The 23,460-nt window shown below is 35.7% G+C and overlaps 1 protein-coding gene across 8 annotated transcripts in view; it reads right to left on the minus strand.

The window, feature by feature from the left end:
- Positions 1 to 23,460, minus strand: part of SOX6 (SRY-box 6) — a 374,497-nt gene that overhangs the window by 151,320 nt on the left and 199,717 nt on the right. For all 8 annotated transcript variants that reach the window (XM_017726582.1, XM_017726580.1, XM_017726583.1 and 5 more), the window contains one exon: positions 22,809 to 22,898. In XM_017726582.1, the coding sequence (XP_017582071.1) occupies positions 22,809 to 22,898 (90 nt within the window). The remainder of the gene's footprint in view (positions 1 to 22,808; positions 22,899 to 23,460) is intronic.

The raw sequence follows: 23,460 nt of genomic DNA on the forward strand, positions 1-23,460 counted from the left end.
CTTTATTTCAGTGACGACAGATATACTGAATTTGATCCATTGACTCCCTTTACCAGCAGTATTTAAAATTTTGAGTGTTGGTGGGAAGCTGATAGTGTTTAAGGACTTCTTTTTAAAATGAAAATGTGACAGTCTCATCAAAAGTTCAGAAAAAAATTGTTATTATTTTTGATAGTACTTCAGTTGTATATCCTCACCTTTGTGATTATAATCTGGTCATAGTAATATTTTAATTTTTCCCTGTGTGCTTATTGTTTTACTCTTTATTTTGCATTTCAGCACAAATTGAGATAAAATACTCAGATTGAAGAGAACTAAGGCATCAAAGAGAACTTTTGAGAAATTCTGGTCATAGGTCAATCTAACCAGGAGAGGGAAAATAAAAAGTAGCTATAAATCTGCTGAAAAAGAGAGAAGAGTTCAACTTGTGGTCTAAAATTACATTTAGAAAAAATTCTGCTTGTGGCAAAACTCTATCTTTTAAAGCCAATTAGAATGCTACATGATTTCTGTTACATAAAGTAATAGAAAGAGCATCATGTATCTTACAGTGCATTTTATAAAAATCATAAACCTCATCCTTCACTTCATCTACCTAGATTTCTTTAAGTAGTGCAAAAAAAAAAAAAAAACAAACAAACAAGTATCCTGTAAGCTTAGATATACAATACAATGATAGTTCCTGTATCAACCACTGGTTTGCCACCTTACAACACTCCTGTTACCTTTTACTACCTATTCAGTCTATATACCAGTGTAACTGCATGTCAGAAAACACTGGAGGGCTTTTCAATGTTAAATTTTTTACTGTCCTTGTGGCAAGCTGTCATGAGGTGGAGGCAGAGCAATAGCTGCTGGTAAGGGGGGAAAAAAAGAAACAGGCATAACAAAAAATAGACTTCTAGGCTTACACAGCGTAATTTAAACTAATCTCTCTGGCACTCAGGAAAAGAAAACTAGATAAAACCACATATTCTATCAAGTGAATAAAAGACAAAATACTGGAGTCATAAATAAACCAAAAATTTTATAGGCATGATCCATAGCTTGCTAAAGCAGGGTTCTTAGCTGTGACATTAAATTACTGTGGGTTCTTGAATGTGCTTGCCTTAGTTTTCCAACATGTACACGAAGTAAAACACTACCAATCAGAGGTTTTTATGCCTGGTTAGTTAATGTTTCTGAAGTGCTTTGAGACCTTTGCATGGAATCTCTACACAGCTGCAAAGTATTATTGGTTCTCTTGAATTCTGTGATTAGTGTAAAGCATGACAAATAACATCCTTGTTTATGCACTGCATCTAAACTAACTTTTGCTCCATACGCTTACAGGAAATACAAATTAATAAATCACAAATTATTACTCCTGTTATGTTTCTAGAACAAACACATAGTGTGACTTTTATGAAATCAGGAGACAGTAATGCAAGAAAGAAGTGTGGACTTTGCCAAACGCTAAAGTAGGGCTTTAAATCACATAACTGCAGTTCCAAAGTATCATCAGCCAAAGCAGTTCAACCAACGATCAAAAATTATTTTGAATTGAGTTAAGAAATTTCAGCTTTTTTTTTTCTTTAAAAAAAAGCCTTTGTGACTCAATTCCTCTGTTAGGTTGGAGGGGATTTTATTACTTTATGGACATTGTTTGAAAAGAAAGCAAAAACACAATGCTAGACATAAAAGAAAGTGTATTTGATCTTAGCTTCCCAGAGATAACCTGGTTAAACCATTCTGTCTAACACTGAAGTCTGCAGCACACATCAGATGGGCTGTGATGTTTCCACTTCACAGGCTCTGTCCAGCATTTAGCATTTACCCTTTTTTGATTGGGTCACCTTCTAAATGCCACAAAATAGGGCAGCAAAAGTCAACAAAAATAAACAGAAAAAACAGAAGAAAGTAACAATCTAATGGAAGGGCTTCAGAGATAAAAGTCACTTTGTGAGGGCTGCCTGACTAAGGAGCCCCCTTGCCATTGCAACAGCATCTAATTTGAGTTCTAACTCCAGCAGCAGTTTAAAAAGCTTCCACTCTAAAGGGCCCCAAGTGTATCATAAAGATAAAGCATTTCAGTAGAAAACAGCCACAAAGACCCCTATTATCTTATCAGTCTTTGGTTACAACAGCTGAACCAATATGACTAAGTTCTGAATGACTTTTTCCCCCCCCCCCCCTTTTTATAACACTAGAATACTGGAATTTCTTTATTTCATGATCAGTTAGCAATTGTTGGTGTTCCCATATGCTACTGTCCTGTTCTTAGTCAATAAAAAGTTTTATAAATGCTCCCATTGTGCTTTGTAGCATCCCAGTGCAGAAAGCAGCACAGCAAACATGTCCAGCATGCAAAACACACCGGATAGCTTCTCTTGGGAAGGTGTAAGATCCCTCCTCTCCCTTTATGTCTCAAAATGATTCTGCATTTTCAGCTTTGAGCAAGGAAATTTTATTACCATATGTCCACAGACAGTAATGGGAATTAATATTAAGAACTACTGAAAATTTTCTGTAGAGAAAAATGTCAGATTTTAAAAACAAAAAAGAGTTTAAATTAGTTATACTTTATGAGAAGGATGAAAATGCTTTACTGATAGTCCACAAGTTTTCTCCTAATTCCATACATACTAAACCTCAAACGTCGCAGCAATTTCTTAGGTGGGAGCAATTTGAAACATGTATCATTTGCAAAACAGCAGACTTTTAAAACAATTCTATACTTATCATGGTCCTGTCTTTGTTTAGCCAGAAAACATCTGAATAGCTGAGTGAATATGAAATCAGCTCAGTGAGAACATACCAACCCTTCATTGTCCCATGTCGCTGTGGCCACAGACAGGCGAGGACAGGGACCCTCCATACCCACATACATCTCCCAGGCTCTGGGATCCTGCACCCATTGCCTTTCAGTTTGGCTCCTCCCAAGGCTTTCATCCCGTCCACACACCCAGATCTCTGCCTGACACTGAGCTGGAACAGAGTCAGCAGGCCCTGCCCAGAAGTGCCCTCACAGGCACCTCTGAGTGTTCAGGTTCAACTGAGCCCTATCTGACCACCTAAAGTGTCCCGCTCTGATGTTTTTTCCCTTCTAAAAAGAATTTGATGGATTTATCCCTTTCTTCAGACATCATGAATCGCCAAAACATTTACACTGCATTAAGAACAAGTCACAAGAATGTCTATAGTAATCCAGTTGAATATTTCCCCTAAAGATTTGCCATCACCTGCTGGCAACTGAGGCATCAGTATGTCCAGCAAATGCTCGTACCGTAGCTTTGCTCCTCCAAATAACAATTTTTTTTCTCACATGTTCATTGGACTCCTTGCTCTTGCATTGTTTCTTAGCAATTCTCAAGTGTTTCCTGAGTGATGCCTTATATTCAGAGGTTTTCTTCCTTGACTGCTTTTCACAACAGTTCCAATCAAAGTGAACCAATACATTCAAAATAAAAATAATGCAGCGACTGAACCAACAGAAACTGCTCGCAAGTTACTCCCAAACAGCTCCATAGCTGTCAAAGCAAGGTGCTAGGCAAAGGTTTGGATTGAGAAGTGCCTGGTCAGCTCATGGAGCAGCACAGTGAAACGTTGCACCGATTTTAGCAATGTGATGAATCTGCAGTTGAGTCCTAAAATGTAATCCACGTCAGGAATGCAGGAAAGAATGTGATGTTAGCCAGAGCTTCAACCTCCCCCTCCTCCAAACCGGTGCCCAGCAAAAAGCAGAATTCCAGCAAATCTCTTGGACTCCTTACTTCCTTTCACACACATGAAAAGAAGAACTCTATCTATAAGCCTTGGAGGACTTCAAATATGTTTAGTGATTTTGTTACTATCTCACAGATACCATTCTATTTTACTATTGTCTTCTATTTTAAAAAATAAATTTAAAAAAAAATAAAACTCACTTCAGCTCATTTCTTAGAATTTCTCTTAAATCCAGAAGAACTTGCAGATTTACACTCTAAATGATATTAAAAGTACACACTAAGTGTTAATTCATACACGTGCACATGGAAGGAAGACAATGATTTTTTGAATAAATTATTTGTAGGGTTTTTCAGCAGCAAGTAGAGATTTGGTTGTGAATAGTGTTTTCATTAGGTTTAGTAAAGCTTCATATGTAATCAAAACAAGCTGTTCAGAGTCTATGTAGCAAAAATGTGATATTGCTGGATATAAACAGAGAAATGCATATTATACATTTCAACTACATCTCATAGCCAACCTGCTCTTGTTGAGTTAGAATATAATGATATAGCAGAGGCCACAGGCTGTGAGTAATCTGTACAGCAATACAAACACTAAAATATGAGATAAAGAGAAAAATGAGTAGTTTTGTTTTCTTAACTGAGTAGACTGTAGCCCAGGGCATAGCACATCAAAATAACACAGTGGCATTATATAGAGAGAAAATTCACATTATTAATATTGTTATTGACTCCAATGCTCAATTCCAATGTTTTTAAAGAAAAAAAAAATACAAATTAAAATAAAGACAGTCCCTATTTAAGGCACTCACTCAGGACTTGGGAGCTGAAAAAATATCCTGACCTTCGGTTTCAGATTTTCCCATTTAAATACAGATGACAGTACTTCCCTAGATCATGGAGGGGAAGGGGAGGAGGATGCTATGCTGACAATAACAGTAAAGACTACAAACCACATTTTTGGGCCATATAATAGACAGAAATAGCATATTAGAAAAAAAATCAAGATAAAAGAGGTATTGAAAGTGAAATGACAAAAAAAAAAAAAACCAACAAACAAAATCTAAACATCATTTACTGATAGAACAGTTCCTCTTCTGGAGAAGAATCCGCACTGAGATATCAGGAACTGTGCTAATAAGGATAGCAAAAATACTCAAATGTCATAGTAGGAATAAATTTTCAGGATCAGAACCTTCTCTGTGAAAACATCCCCACACAGATGATGTTTGCCATCTTTTCTTGTGGACATTAATATTGTGAGTGAAAAAAGCACAAGATTGGTTTTTTTTCCCTATCAGAGAACACACATTAAGCACAAGCAAAAATAGCAGGTCAAAATAATGTCTTCCTTAAGAAGATGAACTTCATAAACACGGTTTGAAAGTTAAATGCTTTAACTTTTCCCATTTGCAAGGGATGTAAAACTAACTTCAACCCAATAGTTCTACAAGGATTTAAGTTGTCATGTAGCAAAAGAGGGGAAGTCTCATGGGGAAACGGAGATATCCAAAGGTTTTCCTTCTGATAATGGGACACAAATACTAAATAGCAGAAAAATCAAGTCCCTCAGTAATTATGTTCACAATGCCCGTTGCTTCTTCATTACACTGGGATTAAAAACTCAGCAGGTCTAACTCTCCCTTCAGATTATCTACACATACATGTAGATCAAAAACTTCAGTAGAAACACCCAGTATTTACAATGGCATGAGAGCTGATCCCCATGTTCCCATAAACACTAAGGGAAGCCAGTTGTTCACCTTTCCTATTATTTTATCTCTGAACCTGGCCCAAAACACAGGAATACTTTTAACAGCTTTGGCTGAATTTTGTAATTATAGAAGAACCAATAGCAGACTTGTCAAAGAGATGTCAAAAAAACCTCACCTCAGGTTCTAGAAAACTCACTATATTGGCCATGTAGAAACCTTACTAAAATCCCGGGTTTAGGTCTGAGACTGCTTTTTCCTGACAACATCATTTGGCATAAAAAACTGTGTACTTAGTATTAGACATTTTAAATGCACTTTCTTATCAAACTCTCTCCGTGAGCTGTTTACAGCTTAATGTGAAACTACAAATGTAAAACTGAGAGTGAAGTGCTTACACAGAGAAATACTGCCCAACCTTTTACACCAGCTTCCAAAAAATTCCAACACAATGGCATTTTTTCCTAAACATTATTTTGTTTTATGGATAATTTTTTCAATTTTTATTTTTCTCTTCTGATTCCTAATATTTGCTGAATGAAGTTCTGCTGCACTAGTAGTCTCACTGCATCGTAATTAAATTAAGCAATGTTTTAGATGTTTGAATTCAATAGAAAATCCCTAAATTTCATTTCCAGAAAAGAAGAAAGAATATTTTATTTCTAATATTTGCCCCTGTGCCTTGATGGGGAGGATTGGATATATGACTGCTAACCCGTCTCTAATATTCATATAAAACATTGCAGTAAAATGTATGGTAAGACAATTTTTGTGACATCCTCTTTTAGATGTGAAATGAGATTTTCTTTTGCTTATATACAATCATAGGTAGTGTCTTCTTTGGAATTACAGTGTTGAGAGTCAGAATGGATGACAGTCTGGAATAAGTAGGACCTTATCAAGTAACACAAAAAGATTGGGAGTCTGCTGAAGAAAGAAATTTAAATGGAGAATTCAATACTGATTTTGAAATTGCCCCATTTCATTGATTGTTCTTTCCTAACAGCACGGAGCTGGATAAAAGTAATTTTGTTTCCATATTCAATTTAAACTTTAACAAGTGATTTCTGGGTGCTATTAATCTTATTTTTACATTTTGTAAACATGATAGAATTTCAAGAAATACACGATTTTTCATTCTTTTAATACTAGTATTTCTTCCCATGCAAGTGCAAAAAAGCACTTATTTAGAAGGAAGAGCCCCCCAATTAAGACTTGTATTTTCAATCACAGGGATAAAGTGAATATCTGTGCTATCTAATCTTATTCTGGAAAGAGAATTGTATATGTACATGTATAAAAGTAGCTGGAAGGAAGCTGAGTTTAGAGGAAGTTTGCTTAATGTCTCATTTGATGAGTACAGCTCATATGAATTAGATGACATTAATTTCCTTACCTAACAGGAGCTAGTTACTTGTGATTTCTTTAGCTGATTATTTATCTTTCATTAAAAAGGCCCATGATGTAAAAGAAGCTTTTGTTTGGATTTTTTCACTCTTCTCCACTGTCTAAACTATGGATTAATAATGAAAGGTAAAAAAAAACCTATGTTTTAATTGAGTTTTCAATTTTAAAGAGCAAGCTACAGAAAAGGAGAGTTTAAAATTTTTTTCTGTTCTTTGTCACAGTATTGAAGAAATAATGTGATTCTTCTCTTTAAATAGCGAGGAGCACTTTACTTTAATGTCTACAAATACATCCATGGGGTGATGGAAAGAAAAGGGGACAGTTGAACTTCAGGCAGCTTTTGTGTGTAATTCTGCAGCTGGACACATGCAAATCAGGTGAAAAATCCACATCTCATCACTATGCCTTCCTGTGGGCCTAATCTAGTTTTAAGGAGCAGTGAAGCTGACCCACCTGTGTGCCAGGGAGGGCTACGAGAACAAGGATAGGAATTAGAATTTTTCTCTGTGGGTGCAAGAAGGGTAGAGATCCTTTCCATAGGTGCCACTGCAGCTTTTCTATCAAAAGGTAATTGATTTACATATCAGGATTCAATTATTTGGGCTCATTTGCCTTAAAGCTGACACTGAGGATCACACTCCAGAACACTCCAGCAGACTTGCCTCTTTTCCTATACTGAAAATTGTAACCCAAATGCATTTCTTCTGCTGCATCCAGAATGCACAATATACACAAGAGAGGAGATGTGCCCCTGTGAAATGTGCCCTGACTTCTGATGTCTTGCAGTTACTTTTTATATCTTGTTAAATAAGTTACTTCCATGAGTTTTTAGTTAGTAATTATTAGCTACACAACTCAGAAATGTCTAAATATAAATATGAGGAGTATTAGTACTGCAAGATTTATATACTTAAAATATAAATTTTAATTTTGATCTTAATTACATGTTCATCTTTCATGTCTTACAAATACAAACAAGTATATCAATGAAAAACTTATATTTGCCTCTGAAGATTTTTATTGCCTCTGGTGATAAGTAATGAAGAAGCAAAGTTTATTGCAAAACAAGGACATTAGCATAGCCTGTCTATCATAGAAGCTGTAAAGAAGAAACTTCCTACCTCATCTGAGAAGAGACAATTTAGTTGAAAGCCTTTGATATGTATGGAAAAGCAGCAACATTTTATACATTTAGAATGTGCCCAGAGAAGTGAGTTGAAGGATTTACTCTCATTTCAGTGGGCTTTGAAAGAGGTCCATTGATATGTTCATTAATAATGGCATTAGGTGGTCAAAATTGGCAGCTTCAGGCTCGTGAATCTGAATATTATTTTAAATTTAGTTCATAATCAAAGAGTTATAAATTGAAAGTGCTAGTTATCTGCTGCATGCAACCTAACAATCTGTAAAACCAATTCAGCAGAGCCTGTTTATTCTACAAATAAGAGTGGTCTTGTGTCTTTTGAAATAACCACAAGCGCACTGCTTGGGTATGAGAAACAAAAGCCAAACAAGTAAACTATGCTCTTGTACGCTCCAGGTTTATTTTATAAATAAATAATTAAATGAAAATAATGCAATCCAGAGCAAATTAGAATTCTATGACCACCTTGTTGTGCTCCTGTAAATACAATACAAAATTATCAGACAAGTTTTCTACCTAGAGAAAAACCTCCTAAATCACATTAACCAGAGCATAAAGGGGGTGGTCTACATGTGCAGGCTGAAGTTCCACACATATTCCAAGAGTGTTCTGAAATAATTATACTCTAACCACAAGCATGAGTGTGTTTAGCCAGATGGTTCTCAGAAGCAACTAAAGGGCAGTTAGAACTTTTCTTAATTCAATTTATTTGTATACCCAGTTGATCACAAACCAAAATATTTAGCACAGCCCTTTGCTACAGTCTTTGCTAATTAAGTTCTTCACAGTCCCAACCCAGAGTGGTATCAGGTTATTTTTTGTGCTTTCATAGGTATTCTACCACTCAAATAGGATCACGCAGAAAGAAAATGCTCAAAAAGCATGCCTGCTCAAAAGTCTTGATCTAATCCAATACTCAAAGGCATAAATTTAGCAGAACCTTAAGCACAGTGTTACAACAATTCACAATAAAGCTTGAAGCACTGGGAATATGCAGAAAACATACCAAGAAGTTTTAAATTCTGCTATAACAGCATTCTAATTCAATATATTATAAATAGATCTGGGGTATATTTAAGAAATCAGGATCCTCTAATTGTTTCTCTCTCCTTAAGACAACTTAATACTGTCCAGGTTACATTTTCATTATTTTATTTCTACAGCAGCCACAATTGCAGCACTATTTTTCCTTCCTAACAAGGCACTCAAACTAAAAACACAAAGAACAAGCAGAAGCAGGGAAAACAGATTTCTACTGAGGCTACTCTCAGTTGCTTTTGAAAGTTAATCATCTTCCTTTTAAATGTCCTATTAAAAAAAAAAAAAAAAAAAAAAAAAAAAAAGAGTTTTGCCTGGAAGAACACACCTATTGCACTTCGACACAATGTTTCTGAAGTGTTTCTTAGAAGTTACTTCAGAGTAACTGTGATGCTGAGATAATGTCTTAGATGAGGGCTAATTGTGACTGCAAAAACATTTTGAACTCAAGCAGTGTATTTTGTGGTTATCTTCTACCTATGAATTTTAAAGAAATTTTAAATCAAAATTTCAATCTCTTTGCACTCACAAAAATCTCAGTTATTTTTCCCAGGGGTTTCTCAGATTTAGGTGTCTCTGGGCCAGGTCTTTTAAGAGATTTGGGCCTCTTACTATTGCAAATATCCCTACGGTCATGTTTTCAAAAACATTTGAAGCCATAAGACCCATTGACTCAGATGACATTTTAAACTATTTTTTTAAAATGAGATAAATGTGTGTGAATCACATAACATCACCTTTAAAGTTTTCAGTTAATTTGATCCTGATGTTCTTCACACAATGGACACTAGTGCTGTGGAATGTCTTTCTAAATGATGCTGGCTCAGAGTTTTATATAGGTTCAAGGGCAGACTGGACAGGTACTTGGAAAAGGGAAGAGGAATCTATTTGACTATTTCAAAATACACAAACCCCACCAGGATCTGGAAAGCCCCAGAACAGAAAATAGTCAGAGGGAGAGATACTATTAGTGCGAAGGTACAATTTTTCCCCGTTCTTCCTCATTCCTGTGTCTGAATTTAAGATTACTCCTGAAGTCAAATGGCTATTATGCTGTTTTTTCCCCTTTATGCCACAGACCTCCCTTCTATTTTTTCTCTGAGTTCTTTTGTAGCAACTTTAGCCCTTCAAATACAGTACTTGATGATTTTTTTTTAAGACTTGTTTTTCCTGTATGGAAATTCATGCCTATGGGTCAGCCAACTGTCTTTCCTTAACACAGAAGTAGTTTCATTTACTTTTCTGATGTGCAACACCAACTAGTGGACATGACAACCTGAATCTGTGTGATAGTCTATACCTTAGGCTTAGGGCTGACAGGTTTTGGTGAAAACCTAAAGTTGCTCACTTTGAGTTTCACACAGGTAATAAACTTAGGACAGCAAATGTTTTCAACCGCATCCTTAAAGTAACTTCTAAAGTATAACCATCAATACATTGTGCTGCTTCAGGGTATTAAAATAAACAGAAAAATAAATAGAAATATTGTTGAAAGACTGCTGGAGGACTTGGGATATTTAGATAACACTTTCTAGAACTCAGTAGCACTTTGGGAACTTCCAAGTGGCATGGAGTTCATTCACGTGGAAATTTTCAAATTCCTCCTTGGAGCCTTGGCTGGATATGCCATAGGAAAGATGAGGTTTCCCTGCTCTTGTGTACCCTAAATGTTCTGCATTTAGGAGACATCAGCAGCCTGCAGTAAAGCTAAACCCACAGCTTCAGCTCTATCATGGACTCAACATATATAGACAGAAGTCTGCATAAGACAGCCAGCTTGCATAAGTGGATGAATGAATACAAGACAACACATTTAAATGCATTTAAAAGGCAACACTTATACACACTCTTTCACATTTCTTTCCCTTTGCGAAAAAAAAAGGTCAAGAACTCATTATTGCTTTAGTTATTAATTTAGCTTAGGAAGGAGTTACCCTCAGTTGCTTAACCAACTCGACAACTCTACACCTGCTATGACATAGCTAACACTGACAAAAAATAGCATTACTAAGCCTCTAAAAGCCTGAATAGGTACAGATGGCAAAAGCATTACCTAGTTTACCAGCTAACCTTCTAATTCTCACAGTATCTTTTAACCGTTTCCCTTCTTTTAGCGGTCAGTCAAGATCATCATTAAACAAATATAACACACCTTGAGTTCTTGAACTGCAGAAAATGAACTCTTTCAAAACTGAGTCTGTGAATGTTATCATTTTGAACAGGAGCCACCGTCTCAGCCTTGGAAGTGGTGATGCCAGCTGATCTGCATGATCTGACTTTGATAAGAGCAGTGCTCTCCTTTAAGAGACCACAGAAGCATGGAATGGCTTGGGTTGGAAGGGACCTCAAAGATCATCCCATTCCAGCACCTCTGCCATGGGCAGGGACAACTTCCACTAGACCAGGTTGCTCAGGGCCTCATCCAATCATTCTGTAGGTGTTGGAGTGAGCCTATTGGAAGGAACACTTTTGTCCTTAGCAAAAACTATTCCATAAAAACTAGTTAAAACCACTCACTTTCAATACATCAATCTTCAGTTTTTCCCTCACTTCCAAACTTGAACTTTGTATTAATTTCTATGTTTTTAATATATTTGAATATTTTACACAGACATAGATATCATCATGTGAATTTTTTATGGCAGATTCAGCCGATGAGCAATTAACACATGTATTCTGTCATGGGTTATTTGCTGCTGATCACCATAGCTGTTTTCAGTATTTGCAACTATAATTCAGAAAAGAGGTTTTCTCAGTGGTTTTGAGCACAATACACATGGAAGGGAACAGGAAAAGGCAAAGTGGGAGAAGAACCTCACCTATCTATTAAGTTAACTGAACTTTAGCTATGTGTGGAGATGACTATGGTTTTTTCCAGGTCAGCAGAGGGAAAATTTTCACTATGTCCCACTCAGCACCCAGGGCTTATATCTGTCTGATGGTGGGATATGTTTCCTGAGAGTATGCAGAGACACAAAGTGCCTTTGTCAATCATTGCTATCTTGAAAAATGGCAGACCTTAACCTGATAGGATTAAGTATTTCTTTTTAGAGAAACCCTTATCCTTCAGAAATGGGCACCCTGTGTTTGGCCGTTGAGCCAAAGAGACCCAAAATTACACTATAGAACCCCTGGGAAGGGAAGAAAACAACAACAACAAAATAAAGACAGATAAGAGGGTCAATTAATTTATTAATGTATCCTGAAGTAGAAAACCTCTGTTCTATACAGCCCCTAAAAGAACATCCACAGTCATCCTGCAACTCTTGCAGAATTCCAACAATCCATAAGCAAATGTGTCCTGGCACCAGAGGAAGGCAGTGAAGGTAAAACTTTCAATTACAAGTTAAAAGACACTTTATGATTCTTAAGGAATCTGGAAAAACAAATCCACAGAACAGCTATGCCCATTTCATTTTCTTTACCTTCCTTAATAAATCTGTTCTTTTGGTGTTATCAATCAAGATTTGACATCTGTAAATTTCCCGACATTTGGAACAACTTATTTGTATAAGCCTGCATAAAATATCTGTATACACTATACTGACTTTTTAAATCTTGCAACCTGAGCATGCCACCTGCAATTTAACATCAGATTTTGGTTTAGTGTCTATACTAAGGGTATATTCCATCTCTCAGGGAGAACTACAATTGTCTACTAAACAGTTACATCAAAGATCAAATCCCATAATTAAATTTCAAACTACAGTGAACCATAAATAATTTTCTGATCTCAGGGTTTAGAATGGGGATCTTATGTCAACAGAACACTTTGGGGGCATATATCAATCTACAGTATTTCCAAGTCAAAACAAATGCAAAAGATCTATCTTCACACATAGTAGTGCGTTTAAAAATATCGGAAATGTCAACCGCTTACATACTTTCATATTATCCCTAATTAATACAAATTGCATTTAATTTCACATTTAGTAAAACATATTGCTGCCCAAAATAAGGACTATAATTTTTATCAGCAATTATTATTACTGATGTATCAACACAATTATTTAAATTCAATGTATATAGAGGCAGAATCCATGCAAGCATTTACAGTTTTTGTTCCCTCTGTGTTTCTTCCCTAATTTTTGTGGCTTGGAGTTCCTCCAGATGCTGTCTCTGACTTTGTGGTTTTGTATTTGAGATCCCATCTCCTGATTCATAGCATTCTTTGACTGACAAACAGGTTCAGATACGAAAACAAACAGTTACCTGTACATAATCTGTGCCTGACAGCTGCACTGCTAAGTTTTCCCTTCCTGGTGAACCTACTGTTTCAGATTTGACGCATTTCTTGGGTCTCTGAGTTACTGTGTTTGCTAAGCTATTCAGTATCTGGTGACATATGTGATGTCTATACTGTAAGCCGCACTTAAGACTCAGAGGATTTTCCTCTAGTTCCTCCCTCTTCATAAACTAAATTATTTTAAAAGAACATTGGGGTTTGTATTTCCAAACTGGTGTGCCTCCTAATTGAATGCAGAACACTTTCAAACTATTTTCCATTAGAGGCCCACTTTTTTTTCTGATTTTAATATACAATATAATACCTTCATTGGAAGACTAAAATTGTTTTACTAGAAGTAAAACCCATTATTATATGCTTTTTTTGTGGTTTTGTGTTGTATAATGTAGGGTGAATTATGTAAAACATACCAAACAGGATACTCTACAAGCTGCTACTTGCATGCTGCAAACAATCACAGTTTCACTGATAGACTGGGACTTAGCATCTTAAAATTCCTGTGGAAATCAAGTGCATTTTAAGTATTGGGTTTGATTATTTAATCAGACAACTTGCATTTTGCCCTGGCTAATTTGGAAGGCTGATAATATTTTACTCATAAAGTAATTGTGCACCTGTTGTGATGGAAACCTGTTCAAACAAATCTTAATAGACATGAGGATTCATTCCCAACATGAGTGTGTTAGCCTCTCATTACCATCTATGGGGCAACAAATTTTAAGCAGCTATTGAACAGGTCTCAGCTTAATCTTGGATAACTCTTCAACATTTATGATAATATGTCTAATATTAAACTTTGTTAAATTACATCAGTACAGGCTAAGGTAAATATTAGGATATGTGGGTTAAGCTAACAGCAATTTAAAGAAAAAAGGATAAGAAAGATATGTCCATAATAACATGGTTCTAGGGTGAGAGCTAATGACAAAGAACCAGATCTGATCAAGCTGCCTGGCTATAAATCTATTAATATTATTATCACAGAGGGTAATACATATGATGAATTCATGGGACCAGGGCAGGCTACATCCTTAATAGGTTTCTGTTTCCTCTGTTCAGACAAATTTTTATGGAAAATATTTCAATACACCTATTTCCTTTAAAATTCATATGTTGATATTGATCGATGGGACTTCACATTTATACTGTTTGAAAGCTTTCTCTATTCACAAATCATGCAAGAACAAAGGAAAACAAACAAACAAAATTGGTTATTTACTTTAATCCAACATAAATATTTGAGGGAGAAACAGAAGAGACATAGTGAATTGATATCAATTCACACACCAAGAAAGGGGACCCTATTGTCAATGACCTGATTAGAGCAAGGGGATCATCATTAACCTGAAATCACTTTAATGTTAGCAGGAGGAGGTGAAAACGAGGAAAATGAGCCCAGTTTTGCTAGATTTGCCCTTTGGCAGAAAACTGTCAGATGTCATTGGTGAGATCCAAAGTGAGGTGACACAGTTAAACAAATCAAGATATCTTGAAAGAAACACTGATAATTAACCTCTTCTGAAAGGTCAACTTGTTTAGAGGGGACAGGGACAACCCTTCTTGTATTTCTTCTTCTATTCCTCATTGAGCTTAGGCTTTTGAGGCAGTGGCTGTGTCAGGTTGCATATTATGTTCTTGCTATTCTCAGTTGCAGGGGAGTTACTAAACGTGCTCCTACTTCATTTTTTTCTTAGTACTAATTCTATCTATGTGCCTTGAGTTTTACAGATTACATTTCTGACTTGCCTCAGGGTCCACAGTTTGTTGAGTTCCCAGTAAGGTATTTTTACGTATCTCTTCAGGAAAAAAAAATCTGATATCTTTGATATCATCTGGATATCCTCACTACTACACAGTATCTACACATCAAGATCCCACTTCAAGACAAAACTCCCTATTCAGAAATGGAGTTTAAAACCAACTGAAGTGAAAAGAATTACCACAAAGGTTCTCATTAATCAGTGCCAAAGTTTGATGCTGCTCAGAAAGTCATATTTTATGCAAGAGGTTTCTTTCCAATTTAACTGCAGAGAAGGCTGAGAAGAGTGGTCAAAGTGCAGAACAGCTTTCACACAAAGAATAAATAAATATATTTTCACTTTTCAACCTGGAAAAGAGACAGAGTAACAGAGAACATGAACACGGAACAGTTCATTCTAAAAATGTCCATTCTAAGATCTAGGGGACACCTACAAGCTACTAGGTGCAAATATACAGCATATTGCTAACTGCTGAGCTTATCCCCATAGACCCTGCAGCTGGCTGTTAAAGGGTTCAAAAGTGATTGGACATGTTCATAGATGATAATTCTATCAAGGGTCATTAAACCCGAATTACCACCTCCGAATCAAGCAGCCCATTAATCATATTTCATGGGAAATTGGAAGAGTATACTGAGGAAATATTAGTGTATGTTTGCCCTTTCCTTACACCCTTCCACAGGTTGAACAGTGTCCAGGGACAGGATGCTGCAGAACAGTGTGTTCTTTATATCTGACATTTAAAGTTCCCTGAATAAAAAACATCCATAACAAAGGACTGATAAAAGTACATGTAGAGGTTTCCACATAATCCAAATTGACCAAATTCCGTCCTTTCAGTACAGTGCCTATATGTATTTTTCTAGATAAATGCTAACATTCATCAATTTGTTAGAATTTGACTTTGTAAGTCTACAGCGACAAAAAGCCGAAAGCACTGAAGCGTGATGAAGCAAGAAATGGAGATTCCACTTTTGTTTTAGCAGTGCAAACTCCTACATATGCATTTTCTTTTCCATAAGAAATCAGCAGGAGTTTTATTTTGCTAAAGGTAAGAAACTTCATTGGCGACTAAGCTGGGACTGGAGTCAAATGGAAATTTGCCACTGACATCCACTTTCAGAAGAGAAGGTGCTAAGTTCCTAGTAGTGATACATTCTTCAGTATAGAAGCCTTTCTACTGCAGTTAAAGGCTCTGTATTTAGTGCAGAAAGCAATGACTGTTATACTGAAAATCAATACATATATATATGTATATGCCACCAAAACAACCTCCCAACAGAGGAAAATGGTAAATTTTTGAGGAATAAGTGGAGAAAACCGGCCTGTAATTTTTAGTTTATAGGCAACCTCTTTTCTGCAGAAAAAAAAATTAGATGGCAGTTGAAAATAAACACATTTTAATATGATACATTTTCTTGTCACTAATTGTAAAAATAAAGAATAGATCATATTCCAGTAGGCAGTCTGTTCTGATGTGCAAAAGAAATGTATTGCCATTTCAGTTCCTTATTATTAGCATCATTATCCATCTTGTTGCTTTTTCTCATGAACAGTTGATACTATTTCTTACTACATTATTTGGGACACATTTCACAGAACCCAGAATTCAAGTGAGCTGTCATATTGATTTCAGTGTAGTACAGAGTTCATACATTGACCTCTGAATCTTTCTAAGCTTAGAAATATACACTGATAAGGTAAAAAACACAGATATCTGTGATTGTGGTAAGTAAAAAATTCATTGTGTGCCTGGAACTAAAGGACATGCATCCTGCTTGATGATTTTTATAAAATATATTCAACAATATGGAAAACTTGATTTACGTGAAAGGTTGATTACAGTGTAATTTATAGTTCTGGAGTTTTAAGAACTAGAAATGGCAATTGCCATTCACTGTCAATATAAGAAGCAGGCATGATTGTGAGAGGTGCTACTGAAATACAACCCTCTCACCAAAAGACTATAGCAACAAAAAATATTTGGCTTTTTTTAATGTGATAAACACAATTTCAATCCTGCCAAGACTTACATGTACATAATTTAAATACTAGCACTATGTACAGTGAGCAGTCCAATCTCTTCCACAGAACTACCCTCTGTCTGTACAGCTGGGGATATGTCTGTTTAAATCCAGAATCTGAAGGAACATACTTCATATCAAAAAAAAAAAGACATAAGAAAATACAGTTTAGTCTATTTCACACTGCTGATTAGTCTAAGAGTGTTGGTATCTTGACCATAACAAATAGATACTATGGGGCTTGGTAAGTTTTCAGTTTTGGAATCCATTACTTTCTTCAAGCAAATACAACTAAAGGGCGTGCAAACATTAACTGTTGGAGGTGCTTATGAAATATTCAGGCATTCAAATGTTTTAATTTAGAAGGTCAGGTTAGACCTGGAAGCATAGCCCTTGCACCATGTTACACAAAATGCTGAAGTAATGGCAAAACAAAAGTATTGCTCTGATCTGGAGAGCTGCAACACAAAGCTAAATATATCACTTCATTGGATCATGGCAATAAATTCACTACGAGAAACCTTTATAGCCTGTGGTATATTCCTAATCAGGACCAATTTCTTGAGGATTTGGGTGTAGGGGTTCTGGGCTGTGCTGTTTTGTTGGATGTTTTCATTGGTTTCACTAATTGGAACCAGTTGATTCTTTTTCCTGTGTATTGATTTTTTAAATCCTAGCAGTTAACAATGATTCTAATGTATCATAACACTTCAGACCTTAATCATATAGTGGGGCTTCTGCTTGTAGCTTTTGTTTGAGTTTTAATTAAGAAGACCTTGTGTCTCAAAGCCTGAGCTGAGTTTTTAATTGCTAGTATGTATATCACACAGACTTCAAAAGAAATAAAATATGTTTTTAACAGAGAGCACAAAGGAGAGCTTTGAAATGTCTATAGCCATACAAAGTGATATAATTAAAAACCTCTGAGTGCCTCTGTGATATAAGACTTATATATATTTATTTATACATATTTATGAGGCAGACTGTTATATACCCTTAGACTTCATGAGAAAGAATTTTCAGCAATTATACTGAAAAATAATTACTGCAAATTCAGACTACGGTGTTGATCATGGCTAAAGGAAAACAGATTTATTTTCCTCAAAATGGACTTCACATTTGATATAGTGCAGCAAGAAACACCTGAAAGCTTATCTGTGAAGACAAATTTTATAAAATAGAAGCAAAAATAACATTTTAAAATGTTTTGTAAATCATGCATGTTTTAAAAAAATTAATTCACTGTAAAAACCACAACTTTCTCGAGGATTCATTCATGCACAACTCTTTCCAAGACTATTCCAGAAATGGAGAGTGTTAAATTACTAGATTCAAACAGTTGTGCCTCACTGTCCTCTTCCAGTCATTAATACACACAAAAAAATGCTCCTAGAAAACACTTTCTTGCATCTCTCCTGTTCTTATACCAGGGAAAAATATCCTTTCCAAAATTGTTTGTGGATATCTTGCAAGTAGACTATCAAATGGGTGAAGTTGCTTCATTTTACTAAATTCAACATTTCCTGGGAAACAGGAATGCTGCCTCCCACCTACCCAAATAATATGAGGCCATTAAATGTGCACATCACACAAAACAGGGAGTTTAGAGTCTTATTAATAAAGCAGCAAATACAAAAGGAGAAGGGATAAGCATGGGAAGCATAATGGAAGCAGCCTTCTGTGTTGGATAAAGCCATGGACATCAATCACTCACCTCCCCAAAATAGAGTCTACTGTACAAAAAGACAGCATGTGACATTCAAGTCACAATGCCTATAAATACAGAGAGTTCCAGTTGCAACCACCACCAATGGAAGGCAGAGGACTAACCTGCAGCACAGTAGCTGGTGACCCAGGAGTCACTCTCCTCTGAGGTTGCTAGACCAATTCTGACCCTTTCACAATAACATCATTGCTTAAGTTACTTAAAGACTGACCTTTCTTATTTGATCTTCAAAGACTCTGCATGCTGAGAAAGACCATTGCTGGCTATTTCAGTAGGACAACTGCCTGATGCATGCAAGACCGTGCTATTCCAGAGATTTATATTTGGAACAGAAACAGAAAACTTAAAACAGACTCTGTATAGTGATAAATGATGCTACTCTGCCTAGCTGTGGCTGCTGAAGAAAAACTAGATAACCAAGCAACAGAAATACATGCAGTGAGGGAGAGTGAGGACAGAACTCTGTGCACCCAAATATCTGGAAATAAAGAAAAGAACCCTGCCTCACTTTGTTTATTCAAATACGTAACAACAAAAATCAGGATGAAAAGTATTTCCTGATCTTAATTTATATACGAAAGAAACCAAATGCTGAAAAAGCCAGATGTAAGCCTAACAAATTGCTTGTATACCTTAGATAAATCTATTTGCATGCACCCGCTGGCAAACAGCATACAATCAAATGATTTGCACAGAGTGCTCTGGGGTTTTTTCTCCAGGTGAGCAAGGCATTTAACTCAGGTCAACTGCTTCAGAGACCTTTGAAAATTTGACCTATGTGTTTCATTTATAAACATATCAAATGAACAAGCAGACTTATTTAACCACTGGAATTTGGCTACAAAGCATTCTGCCAGATTCTCCTCAGTTCCATGCAACCTCCCTGAAGTCAATGGCTTGTTTGGCTGGAATTCAAGGAAGAATCTGGACCATTATCAATAACTGAAATCCTAATAAAGAAACTCAGAAAAAGCAATTTTACAAGTGAAGCACACTGTGCAAGAGTAATTGTGAGCAGGAACAATCCCACACTGAGAAAAAATGAATTATTCACTGTTTGTTACTTTTGTATTGGCCTCTATTGTCTGAATTAATAGATATAGTTTATAATTATATCTTGATTAACACTATTGTGTTCTAAATATAGAAGGTAAAGCAAGAAAATACCGTTTTTATTTGTTTCTCTCAGCCAATTATCTTTTCTTCTTGTCTGTGTGCTTCCCAAACATGAATAGAAACAGTTTGTGTCAGTGGTACATTTTTTTTTCCTGCTTTCATCCTTTTTTCTGGCACTGATTCTTAGTGAACTGCCTTCCCACAACCAAGATGCTAGTCTTTCACTGAAGGGGGAGGGCTGTGGTTGTGCAGACACAGAGGAAGAATATGTGCTCAGGTTATCCTTAGTGAGAACAACGCCTTCTCTCTAAAATAAACAACTCCCAGAAACAGTCAGTGCAAAGAGCAGTAGCTGTGGTTCCTCACAGGACAACACCTTGCTTCCTTATAATCAGGACTTTTTTCCCCTAATGAACACATTTATTTATTTTTACTGCATCCCTTGATGTCTTTATGTTAGGCTCTCAGTAATATGAACAAAAATTCTGCACAAGGGCAATTAAATAAAATTATTTAGGATCTAATGGAAATTAAGGAAAAATATATTTGACCTCACAAAGACAACAGATTTTCAAATGTAGTTCTTTCAGATCCCAGAATGCCCTGCCAGTTACCTTGCTGGAAATTCAACCAGCACTATGAAAATGACCTTCATGGTTATGAAATTTACCACCTTGAACAATGAAAGGATTTATTTTAAAGTATGCTTCCCCTACTTGGTTTTGTTTCCTTCATGTAATCAGGTTTTCATGCTGCCATGGATTAGGTTGTTATTTGTTTGTGGTTTTCTTTTTCCTTTCAGAGCTGATTTAAGGTAAAAAAAATGCTAATAGGAGTTAATACCAGACTATTGTGTTAATAGTGGTTTTATTGGCTCAGAGGTAACCAGCCTGGAGACAATGGTTGGGCCATGGTTTTGGGGGCCCAAAGGAAAGGATTCCAACTTCAGACCTGCCCTTACTCAAGCTATGTAACTCTGCACCTAGTTTTCTTCTTCTATAAAACAACACTAATGTCTTTGTCAAGAGGTTTGAAGTGTAAAGCACAACATAACAGCAACCATTATTTGTCTTCCATGCTGGTTCTATTTTAAAAAAAATTAAATGCAGCTGCAGTAGCAAAGATTCAGCATCTAGTCTTGCTGGAAGCCAACTAGCAGCATGGATGAATACTGCAGCTATTATAACCATTTACGGACCAGTTATACAGGAAATGGGCTGTGGAAACTGACTGAGGGACTAGCAACATATAAATCTGCTGAGCCTAACCTGATGATCCTTTTTATACAGCTAATAGGCTATTCCCCTGGAAAAGGTAGCTGAAAATTCTTCCAAATCGGAGTGAGAGAGCTTTGTAGGTAGATGAGAAAAAGATGAGAGGCAAGAGCTCTACCCACTCACTCTGCAGATAAACAGATATGCTAAGAAAATAGGGGGAACAACGTAAATCCAGAAAAAACAAACCTTTCTTTTTCAATAAATGAGATGCCATTAGAAAGCATTTTTTCCCATATAAAATAAGAAAGAACATTATTCTGCATTGTTAGAGATGCCACCTCTTTTACATTTGATTCGCTAATAGCATTCAAGTAGTTTCCATTTAAAGACTAAGTAGCTATATTTTGCAATTAATGGACAATAATAATTCAACTAGCATTCAATGTTTTCCACACTATTAAGAGACAATATAGCTTTAAATAGATTGTGATTTCAAGACATAATTTTTTTGGATTTTATTTCAGTCAATTTTAACATGTTCCTGCAAAATTGTATGCTATGTTTCTGTCACTGATATTACTATGGGATTTCTTTCCTGCCTAACATATATGCATTGTCATAATTCTACCAGAAAAATCAGGAGAATCCAACAGATTTTTGGTCCTGAAGGAACCAATTATAACTTACTTATTAAAAAGACCCAATCTTTCATCTACTTGTATAATAAAAAAAAAAAAAAAATTGCACTATCTTGAATTTCCTCAGTGGAAATTTAAATCCCTAAGCATCAATTTTCATCAAATAGAATATATATTTTTTTTACATTAAAGAATTTTACAGAAAATATTTATTAATAGGATGAACATGACTCTTTGTTTCCACAGCTTTGTAGTTGCAGTTTAATAAAATTATACAAATGAAGAGAAATAAATCTTGGGTACTTTGTGTACTCCTTAAACCTGCCTTATGACCCCTTCTCACAGCACAAAATAAAAGCACATTTTAAATTTGTTGCTTAATCAATAACACTGAATTTCTTCTCACTAAGAAAACGCATGGAAGAATTGATGGGGGGGGAAAAACCACTCAAAGTTTTTTACATAGTACTTGATTGTCAAGAGAATTCCCCTTTTCCTAGGATGCTGGCTAAAGAAATCATGAAAATACTGGAAATTATTGTCCACATATACAACAAATCTTGCACTGATTTTGGTAAGTCCCAAATTTTATCCAGACCTGCTCTTTCTCTACATAATAGGATTAATAGAAATACTATTTTTTAATATTTTTTTCCCGTTTTGAATCAAAGATTTAGAACAGCAATGACACAACTACCCCCTTTTATGATCTGAAAGCTGTTTCTACACACAGTTTGTGCAACTGGGAAGAAGCGGTACCAAGTACTGGTAACTCCACATTTCTTCCTCTTCCTCTGCTCAGAGATATATAGCTGATGTCAGTGAACTAATGTAAGTAACCTGGTGTTTTGTGATAACATCCCTGATAGTGCCTATAACTGATTGTGACATACTCCATTTTTTTGGCACACTCATCCATCATTTCAAAGATAAACCTTAAAAAGCAGGGTGAGTTGACTGGAAAGAACGCCACCCTCTACAGCTATTTCTATTATTTTTTCTGAACTTTCAAAAATCCTCAATCCCCTTCCTAAAATATATGCAAACATTTAAAATTTGATCTAGTGAGATACCTTTAATTTCTCCAAGGAGATCACTTGTGTTTAATTTTTCCATCTTCTCCTTCCAGTCTTTAGAAAGAAGCTTTTCCATACAGGATGAATCTATTTAAAAAAAAAAAAAAAAAGGAATTATCAAACATATTCTTACAGGAAAACAGGTGCCACCTTCATTTTAAAACTGTTCTCCCTGTACCAGTCAAATCATAGTTTAGAAAGGAAATGAACTTGCAGCCAAAGAGAGTTCTTATTTAACTGCATTTTAAATCCAAAGTAATTCCCCTGAGGTTAATGGACTTACTATGGATTTAACAAGGGTCTAATTGAAAGAAAAACTTCGTTGAGGATTTATGCATGCTAACTGCCAATTTACATGCATAGATTGCCAATGTATATACGAATTCTGTCTTTTTCATTTGATTGTACACTCGAAATTATACATGAAGATTTAGTAGCTTTTTTTGGAAATTTGGCATACAGTGACATCTGAAACCCATTTTTATACCCATGTCAATGCAAAAGTTATTCATATAATGTCTCCATGGAATTCATGAAAGCACTCTACATATTCGATGTTCACAGTATCAGAAATTTTCTCAGTACACCATAAACAACATGTAATGATTAGAAGATAGGCTTTCGTCATATGAACTTCAGAATACATTTC

The sequence above is a fragment of the Corvus brachyrhynchos genome, unplaced genomic scaffold, assembly GCF_000691975.1.
Source record: "Corvus brachyrhynchos isolate BGI_N302 unplaced genomic scaffold, ASM69197v1 scaffold62, whole genome shotgun sequence".
Classification (NCBI taxonomy): domain Eukaryota; kingdom Metazoa; phylum Chordata; class Aves; order Passeriformes; family Corvidae; genus Corvus; species Corvus brachyrhynchos.